At 32.4% G+C, this 12037-nt stretch overlaps 1 protein-coding gene across 2 annotated transcripts; it reads left to right on the top strand.

The window, feature by feature from the left end:
• Positions 1-2899: 2899 nt before the first annotated feature.
• On the top strand, positions 2900-11977 carry LOC131638248 (potassium transporter 5-like). Of its 2 annotated transcripts, none has more exons than XM_058908810.1 (3): positions 2900-3194; positions 3287-3509; positions 9945-11977. In XM_058908810.1, the coding sequence occupies exons 1-3, from the start codon at positions 3171-3173 to the stop codon at positions 9995-9997; spliced, it is 300 nt and encodes a 99-aa protein (XP_058764793.1). In that variant the 5' UTR covers positions 2900-3170; the 3' UTR covers positions 9998-11977. The 2 variants fall into 2 exon arrangements, with proteins under 2 accessions (XP_058764793.1, XP_058764787.1); XM_058908804.1 differs by lacking the exon at positions 9945-11977 and adding an exon at positions 4714-4990.
• The last annotated feature ends 60 nt before the right edge of the window (positions 11978-12037 follow it).

The raw sequence follows: 12037 nt of genomic DNA, 5'->3' as shown, positions 1-12037 counted from the left end.
ATCGGTTATTGCAAATGCGTAACCGGTTAGTACAAATGCTTAACCGGTTACACCAACCCTTGAATCACTTTTTCTCAGTGTAGATTCTCTATTTGTATGGGCATTAATTTTAGTAAAATAAATTAAACAACATTGCAGAAAATATATGTTGAACATGATGTTTCTATCAATTACATCTGGTGTAACATGTCGAACAAGATGTTCTATGAAAAGATCATTCAACATCGTGACAGTCTAACATACTTAAAGTGTTCTTCGTTCATATAACTTGCTACACCAATTTCAGTGTATGTTAAGTACTATCATTCTAGAACTAGTTCATATAGCTTGCTATACTAGTTTAATGCATCACATCCATGATGTTATTCTAGAAAAATCTATTTTATTCTTCTTTTGAACTTTTGAAATATGTGGGGGATTAATGTAAATTTTGATTATATTTCAAAAGTTTTAAATAAATTTAGTTTCAATTTTTAAGTGACAAATATGAAAAAATACATTTAAAAAAATTATAATTTTTATTATAATTTAATTTATTTTTAATTTATAACAAGATTTAATTTGATTAATAATTGTTTTACTGTACTGTTGAATTGATTAGTTAAAGTCATTAAACCAACCCCCCTCTCTCTCTCCCCCCCTCCCTCCCCCCCACCCCCCTCCCTCCCTTCCTTTTTTTTGTTATTTTGTTTTCCGGTTACATCTTCCATTCATAAAAGAGTATTTCGTTCTGATATCCTAGATTCATAAATGAGAATTTGGAAAGAATCTGTTGAATCCTGAAGACCGTGTATTTACAGGTCTCAGGTCTATAAAACAATTTTCAGGTCTATAAAATAGTTTTTTATTTTATAGAATAAATATTAGTCTAACCCATCAAATAATGTTGGTGGCCAAATTCTACATCACACTAACCCTTTGTTTGTTTGAAGAGAAGTAGGAAAAAGAGAAAGAGAGGAGAGATGCTCCCTTTCTTTTGCTTGGAATGCAATGAAATAGAGAAGAGGGATTTAAAAATGGTGGGACCCACCACTTTTTATCTTCTCTCCATAATTGAGAAGAAAGAAGAGAGAATTGCTCTTAAATTTTATTACTCGACTTTCACCCTTTTTTTTCAAATGTAATATTTCTTATTTTAGGCTTGTTATTTCTACTCTTGTAATTAAATTGGTCTCCAAGCCTTTCTCACCAATGCATGTTTCTAAATAAACTTATATAAAAAGTGAATAATATAAATTGAGGTTTATTTAAATATAAATATATTTTTTTCTATTATTTTTCATACGGTTTATTTAATTTTTTTAATAAAGTCATTAATAGATGATGGAAACTTTCAATAATTTTTCAGAGGCAACTGGTCTTAGGGCTAACCCTGATAAGTGCAAGGTATTCTTTGGTGGGACTGTTGTGCAAGATTAGCTGGAGATTTTAAAGGTCACTAGGTTTGTTGAGGGTAAACTACCTTTTAAATATCTGGGTGTCCTAATATCTAGCAGGAAATTGACTATTAATCAGTGCCAGCCATTAATAGACAAAATGCTTATGAAGATCCAGCACTGGTCAGTCAAACTTTTAAGCTATGCAGGAAGACAACATTTAGTTAATAGTGTCTTAATGTCCATCTCAGGATATTGGCTGCAAGTCTTCCCAATTCCTAAAAAGGTGATCAACAAAGTAGAAGCCTTATGTAAGAATTTTCTGTGGTCTACTAAAGCTGAGGGCAGAGAAGTCTATGTGGCTTGGGAGACATTATGTGAACCTAGGAATGCTGGAGGCCTTAACATAAGAAACATGAGTATATGGAACAAGGTGATGATGATGATGATGAAGCTTCTGTGGAACATACATATGAAAGCTGATAAATTGTGGATTAGATGGCTAGACACCTACTTTATGAAAGGGGTTCCTATTCTACAGCGGAAGGTGTCTAAAACAGGTTCTTGGATGGTGAATAGCATACTTAAATGCAGGATCCTCACCCATAACAATGAAGCATGGCAAAAAGCTGTTCACCAAGGAAAATTCCAGTATACTAATATATATAAGGAACTGAGGGGTGAAAGCATGGATGTGTCTTGTTAAAGAATTTTCTTCCAAAATCGTGCTTCCCCTCGTGCAAGATTTACTCTATGGCTCTCCCTAATGGGGAGACTTCCCACAAAGGATAGACTAAGGAGATTTAGCTTCATTCAAGATCGAAAATGTTGCTTTTGTGATCATGATGAAACATTATCCCATCTTTTCTTTGACTGTAATTTTTCTAATAGAATATGGGATAACATGTTGGATTGGCTTGGTTACCATCGAAATTTTTTACAATGGGATCATGAGAAGATGTGGATGATTCAAGAAACTACCAAGAAGGGGGTGGAAGAGAGAGATCCTCATAATAGTGTTGGTAGAGACCATTTATCAAATTTGGACTGCTAGAAATGCTGATGTGTTTACCCAAAGTCCCCTTAGAAGTGATATTATTCCTGTTACCCAAGATAGAGTGATAAATAGATACCTTACTACTAGAAAATTAAGACCTCATAGAGATGTGAGCAATACAAATTTTAGATGAGTCTTGTTTGTCGTTTTGGTAATTGGAACCTGGATCTTCAGATCGGTTTGTAATAAAATGTTTTGGATTAATAAAAAATTTATTTACTCCAAAAAAAATTAATAAAGTCAAAAATAAATTTTATTTATTTAATTATAATAATAATCTCCATTGATATAAAATAAATTTATTTTTTATTAATTGCTAAAAAGTTAAATTAAGTTATTTAATAAAATAATTTTAAGATGAACTTTTTAATTAGGGGCATTTTGGTATTTTCATAAAAATTCAACACTTTTTCTTCTCTATTTCTTTTCTCTTTCTCCTATAACAAGCAATACATCAAATCATCTCTGTTTTTTATCTATTTCTCTCATTTTACAATCTTTCTCATTTATTTCTCTCTTTTCATTTTCTCACTATAACCAAAAATACCCTAAGCCATTAGAGAAAAAAAAAGTGATTCATTAAAATATCTGGAGGTTAAACCAGTCAAGTGAAGATAGAGGAAGAAACTGAGACAATAACAAAGGAGGTTCCCGAGAAGAAGCTGAAAGATCGGAAGGTTTCATGGGCGAAACTACGCCGTGTAGATTCTCTCAATTTGGAGGCTGGAAGAGTTTCTATGAATGCAAATCACCATTCCAAGGTATGTGGTTTATATTCATCGGAGTGGAGTTTCTCTTGTTGATTTTATATTTTTTTGTATTCATAAAACATGAATCTGATTTTGTGATGTAGATGGGTTGGAGTGTGACTTTGAGTTTGGCATTTCAAAGCATAGGGATTGTGTATGGTGATATTGGGACATCACCACTTTATGTGTATGCAAGTACTTTCACAGATGGAATAAAAAACAGGGATGATATTCTTGGAGTATTGTCTCTCATCATCTACACCATTGTTCTTATTCCCATGCTCAAATATGTTTTCATGGTTTTATGGGCTAGGGACAATGGAAACGGTATGTCAAATATTATTTCTAACTTTTTTTTTTACATATTATAAAATATTATAGTTCTTTAGAAATTAATATTGAAAATATATATATATCTCTAATTATGTGTTATGTTTATTTATTTTTTTCAAAAAAAATTCAAGTATACTAATTAAGTCTCTTGAGTGATTAAAGGTAAGTTAAAACATATTTATGTGTATACTGTGAACATCCACACACAATAGATATATTAAATAAAGTTTTTAACGATGTATATTTGCAAACTAAAAAATAACTTTGATTCATAAGTAAATATTAAGAATATTCTAACAATTATTTACCCTCTCTCTCTAAAATGAAGTGTAAAATAATTTGTAAATAAAATATATAATTGGCAAAAAGAGAGTTAATAATTCATTAAATAGGTCCCTACTATGAACCTAAAAAAACTCTACAGAATAAATTCTACTATTTTTAGTATATCTTTTCCAAATTGTATTAAAATGGGAAGAAGTTATATTTGGAATTTTTTGTCAGTATTATTATTATTTTATTTTTTTTGTGTAACAAGGGCATTGAACGGAGTGAGATCACTGAATCAAAATTACATTGGATAGCTAGCCCAAAAAATGATAAGTGAGGATATAAATAGAAATAAATATTTAAAATTTATTTGAGAAAAAAAGTCATAACGAAAGATGAAAAGTCCCTCTCATATTAACCTAAAAAAAATACTCTAAAGATAAAACCTCTCCATTTTTTTACCAGTGAAAGAGATGTATAACAATTTTACTAAAATTTTCTATAATTAAACAGATGAGGTAGAATTTGTAAGTAGTCCATAACATTATGATAGTGATCTTTGATAGTGATGTCAAATAGTCGTATTTATGATTAATAAAAAACTTATAATGAGATTAATATTCAGTTAATATTTGTAATTATTGTTTACAATTCAAAATCAAATAAGCAAGATACAAATCATTACTCCTTAGATTAATGCTGCAACATGTAATAATATCAATAAACCTTCCCAACTTAATGCCTCAAAATTGAGCTCATTCACACGTATTATTTGAAAGTTATTGATGACTTCTAACTTAATAAGACATTTGATTAATTTCTATCCGCTGAGATAAATTTAAGAATTTTCACCGTAAAACATTAATTTTCATTTTAAATTTTGATATGAAATAATAATAAAAGTTGAATGGATATGTATATAATATAGGTGGAGCTTTTGCACTATACTCATTGATTTGTAGGCATATAAAAGTGAGTTTGGCACCCAATCAACAACCAGAGGACATGGAACTTTCTAACTACAAACTTGAAATCCCATCTTACAAAGAGAAAAGAGCCAATAAAATAAAGCAAAAGATTGAGCATAGTCATGTTGCTAGAATTATTCTCTTACTTCTAGCGATCATAGAAGATGGCATTCTCACTTCTTCCATTTCAGTTCTTTCTGCTGTTAGTGAAATCAGTTCATCACATTGCTAACTTTTATATCATATACGTTGCTCTAGCTAACTTTTATCAAAGTATAGAATCATTTGACATGTTATGTGATTAATTAAAATTAATGTCTTATGATTTTTATCAAAACATCTTATATAATATCAATTTGCACACATCATATAATTCACAATCTACTTTTTTATTTATGTTAGAGCAATGGCTTTTCCTCCTCTATAGTCTCAAAACTTACATGACTTGTTGGAGAAATCACAAGCTAAACATAAAATTGAACACATATTTATCATATAATACACCAACTCAAATATTTCACTACATATCTCATTGTTATAACTCATATGTCATTTCTACTTTGAGAAGTCTCTTGTATGGGATTGCAATGGATTGTTCTCCGTGTCTAAAATTCTTCCTCAAGAAGCTATAAGCATAGTTCACAACAATCTTATTCAAAATAGAAGAATTTGGAGGAGCCACTATCTCAACTTCACCTATCATATCCACCACGCCTCTCTTCATTGCTTTGTCTATAAACTTAATTTCCTCTTCAGGTCCTTGAAACACATGTGCATGGAAATTTGATGATTTTGTCGCATTTTCAAGTGATGATCTAATTGAATCTGATGAGACATGAGACACACAATCACTTGGAATGATTCTACTATTAGTATTAGGAGATTCTGGTTTCACATCTTCCATTTGTTTATTCTCATTAGTAGTAGAAATATGCACTACTACTTCTTCACTTTTTGCTACTAATACATTAGTATTAGTAGTAGTGCCTTCATTATCCTCAAGCATGAAATTCTCTTGTTGAATGAATCCTTTGAGATTTTGTATTAATTGTGACTCAAACTCCACAAGCTCCTCAAGCGCATCACCGTAACCGCGCCTCACGACACATCGGAAAATTCTATACTCTCTCAGCTCCACTTGGCAAAACAAAAACCTCTCTTCTGTCCCAACTCTACTAACAAGAACAGTCATGATAGAAACAAACACAACGACAGAATGAATCGAAAGAACAATTGCTACAAAATGGAGAAATATCGGAGGAATTCCTTGTACGAGCTCGGAATAGAGAAATCCATCAGTTAGGTTCTCTATTCCGAGCTCGTACAAGGAATTCCTCCGATATTCCCGCATTTCGTAGCTAGTGTTTCGTCGATTCATTATGTGGTTGTGTTTGTTTCTATCAAGACTGTTCCAATTACTAGTGTTGCATTGGAAGAGAGGTTTTTGTTTCAACAAGTCCAGCCGAGAGAGTATATAATTTTTTGATGTGTCGTGAGGCGCGGTTACAACGATGTGTTTGAGGAGCATGCAGAGTTCGAGTCACAATTAATACAAAACATCAAGGGATTCATTCAACAAAAGAATTTCATGCTTGAGGTTAATGAAGGGACTATTGCTACTACTAATGTAGCAGCAGCAACAAGTGAAGAATAAGCAATGCCTATTTCTATTATTGAGAGTGGTCAAATGGAAGATGTGAAACCAAAGTCTACTAATACTTGTAGTAGAATCATCCCAAGTGTTGGTGTGTCTCATGTCTCATCAGATTCAATTAGATCATTGCCCCGAAGTGTGACAAAATCATCAAATTTCTATGCCCCTATGATTCAAGGACCTGGAGAGGAAATTAAGTTTATAAACCTTAAAGCAATAGAAAAAAGTGTGGTATATATGATAAGTTAAACTGAGGTAGTGGCTCATCCAAATTCTTCTATTTTGAATAAAATTGTTGTGAACTATGCTTGTTGCTTCTTGAAGAACAAGAATTTGACAGGGAGAACAATCTATTGCAATCTCACACAAGAGACTTTTCAAAATAGGAATGATATATGAATTATAATAATGAGATATGTAGTGAAATACTTGAGTTTGTGTGTTATATAATAAATATGTGTGTTCAATTTTATTTTTAGTTTGTAATTTCTAGAACAAATCATATAAGTTATGAGACTACGGAGGAGCAAAAATCATGGCTCTAACATACATAAAAAATTTATAAAAAAAAACAGATTGTGAATTATATGTTGTGTGGGAAAATGATATTATTTCATTATTTGATTGATGCTTGGTGAGAAATGTATATGATATAGAATTTCTTTCATGCAAGAGTGAGTTTGAATCCTAATTAGAAGAGATATTACATTTTGTTATAACAAATATCTTTCATTCTAGAAATGTTAATAAAGACAATTAAGGAGACACATTAATTTCTTATCACAGCCCCCCTTAAATGAACATCGAAAAATTGAATACAATCTAGAGAGGTTTTTTATGACAGTCTTAGTAAAATTATATACAATCTAAAATTGAATATTAATGTAAGGAGTGATACAACATGGTTATCATATGCCTCGCAGATAGATTTGAAATCTACTTCAATATATTTGGTGAGTTTAGGAGGATTCATGATTCATGATGACCATTTTGTAAGTAAAAGTATAGACACTCATACTATTATGACTTGGAGGAAAAGAAATTTTGCTTAATTGAAAAGATGAAGAATAAGATACAAAGTTACTTATAGAATAAGAAATGATGCATGCTAAGAGTGTGTATTCTCCAACATTGGATCATAACTTCTAACTAACTCTAACAGTAATAACTAACTACTCTAATTTAGTTATTTTTAATTTCGTCACATGTTGAATTAGCTTCCTTGCACTTCAAGTCATCACCATTGTCTTCATCTTGTAACACATACTATTAGCAACTGATAAGAAAGTATCATAAGGATTGTATTGAGCATCTTGAATTTTATACAAGAATTTGTGAAGTAAACATGAACAATAGTAATAAAATAATTGTGTCACATGGTTGAAAATAAGAAAATCAGGTAGATGAATCAATGATTTTAACAAAGGAAAATAATATGTTAGATAGTGTTTCTTTTAATGACTTCATTTAGGACATTAATATGATGTGTGATGTCGTGACAACTCCAATGGCTATAACATAAAAATATGCATGGATTCAATATGAAACTTATGTCTAAGCCTCGTAATAACACCAATGAATTTCTTATAAAAGTTATTTTATTTACCCATATGGCCTTACTCCTTTATGCCTATAGTAACTAAGTAAACAATGTATATCAACTTGCTACTAACATATTAGTTCTTGAAATCCATTTGTCAGACGATACCTTAACCTAATAAACTCTTATCTACTTTTAAAATGATCAGACTAAGAAATAAACAAATGGCAAGAAATTACAAGAACTAAATATATCAAAATAACACATTCATTTCATGTACAAGATTATTATTTCATTAAACTTCATATTATCTAACAACAGGATTTTCATCTCATACTGAGCAAAGTAAATACAACAGAATGAGAACTTAAGTTATGCATTCATAAATAAGTGATTAGAAATGATAAACCTAAGAATGAAACATTAATCACTTGCAATCTATCAACAACAAGTGACTTCATTAGACGGGCCTCTCCATGTTATATTCCTTCATAATTGACGAGGGAAAGAGATGAACTTGAGAACTATAGTTCTTCCTTCTTCTTCTTCTCTTTAGAGTTATCTCAATATTTTTCGAATCTCCATTCAAATCCATTATTGGTCTATTTATAGAAGGTTCTTATCCGCAACAAACGATCTTCCATTTTAGGTCTTAAGCTTTTCCAATTATCCATAATTCATGGTCAAATGAATAAATCATATTCCTTTTTGCTTGTACGTGTACTAGGATATTACATCGCACATGGGAGACAATATGACCATATGCATCTTTGTAGTAGATTTTGTTCATCCTTATCCATTAATGTGACAACTCAACCCTGATTTCTTACTCTAGAATCTATTACAATTCAGTGTCAGCGCTTAAGTAACAACCTCAACCAACATTTTCTACCTCGAAGTCTGCTAGGAAATAGTCTTGCTTAAATGTCGGGATAGTGCTCGTCATATTTGTTAATCCTACATATTAAAAACAAAGTAAAATTAAAAGATTGAGCACCAATTATGCTCAATGTTGAATAAGTGACTTAAACACGTGAGGCAGATGAATTATATAGGTTCCACGTACCACTTAGCTTATTCATGTCTCAAGAGCATCCTCTTGAGAGTTCCATTAATAACGAGTATTAAGCTTTTAAGGATATGCCTGTGAACCTTTTACAACAATGAGAGATTTTACACACCCAAAACCAAATGTAGCATTTAACAAGATGAGCTCATAAACCCAATATAGATTTTAATTGAATGAATTCAAGATCCAAAAATAGATTTTAACAGGTTAATCTCAAGAAAAAATAAAAATATTGTTCAATAAAATCACACCCTTGAACAAGAACAAATACATCTCTCACCAGCACAGCCAAATTCTCATAGGTGATTTTTACCCTCTTGACACTAAGATAAACTTCATGAAGAAAAATAAAAAAGATGAAGTTGAGAGATTAGAAATGATAAATAATAGTTATAGATTTTATGTCTTGTGTATTTTGAAATAAGAAGAAGCCATATATTTATAGGAGAAAAGAATGCTCATAAAGGAAAAAAAATATCCATAGCTTTTTTAATGATCAAAACGATTGAGTCGTAAGGTTAATCAATTAGATAAGCTAAATATGGAAACTTTTTAAATCCACTGTCACTAACTGATTAGAAGCTTTCTTAAATGATTGAGAGATGTTACAAAAGAGTAAATCGATTAACCATAGTGTGTTAATCCATTATCAAGTGTAAAAACCACTCATAATAGCTTAAACTAGCTAGTAATCACTTAGATACGAGCATAACAATATTCTTAGGTGTTTTATCAAAAAGAGAAAGACTTCAAAAAAATTAGGTTTGATTCCTCATTACTTAGAACTTTAATTGGGACTTGAATCTTCAATGAATGAAGTTTGATATAACTTCTTAGATAAACATCATCATCATCAGAGATTGCTTGACTAGGGATCATTAGGGACTCTACTGAAAATTGTTTGACATTAGGTGTTGAATACTTGCAGATAGTTGTACCTGCAAGCACATATATGCATATTCTCCTTCCATTTATTGGTGAGGTTAAAAGGTATCTGCAAGAAGCGGGGGTGTACTTCCAAGGTTAACACTCTGACACTAACTCAGTACGTGAATGATGAGAGAGTAATAAAATTGTGTTTGAAATTTATTACCTAAAATGGTTCCATCCCGTATATATAGGTGTTGAAACGGTATAGCGGCAAGCAACAAAAGATTTGGAAATATTTATCCGGGATTTATCGTGTCCACAGAGATTGGTGAGAAGAACTGCCGTTCGACTATCTCGCGTTCTAAGTTTCATGATTGGGTTTGCAAAAGGTAAATGCGGGAAAAGTAAATGAAAGCAGATAAACAATCTCAATAGTCTAAGAGAAAGAGTTATGGAATTGTATTTCGTTCTACCCGTATAATACTTAAATCTGAAGATCTATCACTCGACACTCACAATACGCATCAACATCATCGGGCATCACTCGAGATGCCACATCGGTGCCCATGTCTGCAACACCGACGAAAGCTCAACCGTACTATTCACATCAGCGATTTCTCCACCGACACAAACAACACGGAGGCATTAGACTCGATACCCACTACGATTGTTAGTCATAAATCCATGTCTGCAATCCAGAAACTAACAGTTATCATTCCTAATCAAGATCTATGGTGTCCATGTCTGCAACAACACAAATTCAGAGCATTTAAGCAAAAAGATCAAGAACAACAACAATGATGATTTGTAAAGCGAATATATAAACGATCTCAAGATCAACAAATGTACATACAATAAAAGTAGAAATATACATACAACACCCACCATTGGAATGAAACAAAGGGAAGAGAGAAGATGAACCTGAAAGATCTCACCGGTACAATGAAATCGAGACAGATCCACGATCAATCCACATGATTTAGCATCCAATGGTGTTTCCTAAACCTCTAAACTACCAAAAATGGATCAGAGCTCAACTTGTCAAAGAAGAGATGATAAAAAACCTAGAAAAATATGTTCTAAGCTATTTATACAAAACTGATTTACGCACAGCGTGCGAAGCGCCCTTGGAGCGCGCGACGCGCGTTCTCACTTATGTACCAAACCGCCTTATGGCGCGAAGCGCCCTAAAAACCGCGCGACGCGTCCAATATTCTGCTAGAATTTGTTCTTCAACCTCACAGCGCGCGACGCCCCCTCCAGCGCGCGTAGAGCCCTGCACCAGAACAGCAGAATTATTTCCTCTTTTCTCTCGCAGCCGTGTCTTCGACACTTTATTCCTCAAGGCTCCGAAAACGCAAGAATACCTACAAAAATACAACAAAACTATCAAACAATATAAAAGTGTATGAAAATACAAGTATTCGTAAAGTAAACGTAATTACACAAAAACAGGGAATTATTCAAACAGTATTAACAAAAAGCGTCGATAAGTGCCACTGTTTACATACACAAAATAACTACAATTTGGCACCTAACAATAGGTAAGAGGAATAATTGCCTCGCTATTTTTCCAGCGTGGAATGCGGAGGAGCGTCGGATGTGTTGGAGGTATATATCTCATGCTTCCAAGTCTTCGAGGGTTCAATGGTCAGCGGAATGTTCTAGAGGTTTAGTATATATCTGACTTAGATCAGGGATGTTACGTATTTATGGTGATCGGATCCATGGAGGTGAGGCTTGATCAAGATAGATATTGTTAGGCCGGAACAGTTTCTCCCCAAGCCCTTTTGTTAGGAAATGACCGTGAGGGATTAAAGGTTTTTAGGCATCAGTTTTCGGCTACACTGCCTCTGCCACTTGGTAACTCTGGGTCCCTCGGAGAAGTGATTATGATTTTTCTTAGAAATTAAAATATTCAAGTATTATGTGCGAGAGAAGTGACTGTTGATAATACACCTTTTGTTTCATAAGGTCACTTCATAAATATAGGAAGAACCAAAGTCACTTCTTTTTTAGGTTTTTCTTTCTCCTTTTTTCTGAATCGTTGTTTCTGAAGCATTTCTTTCATGTTCTTGAATTTTCTCACGCGATAAGGAATCTGGTGAACTCATCCTCCATGTGGGAAGTCTTTGATTGAGAAAGTTGTTG

This window comes from Vicia villosa, linkage group LG1 (genome assembly GCF_029867415.1).
Source record: "Vicia villosa cultivar HV-30 ecotype Madison, WI linkage group LG1, Vvil1.0, whole genome shotgun sequence".
In the NCBI taxonomy this organism is placed as follows: domain Eukaryota; kingdom Viridiplantae; phylum Streptophyta; class Magnoliopsida; order Fabales; family Fabaceae; genus Vicia; species Vicia villosa.
Note: the sequence above shows the minus strand (reverse complement) of the source record. Positions and strands in the feature narration are given on the sequence as shown.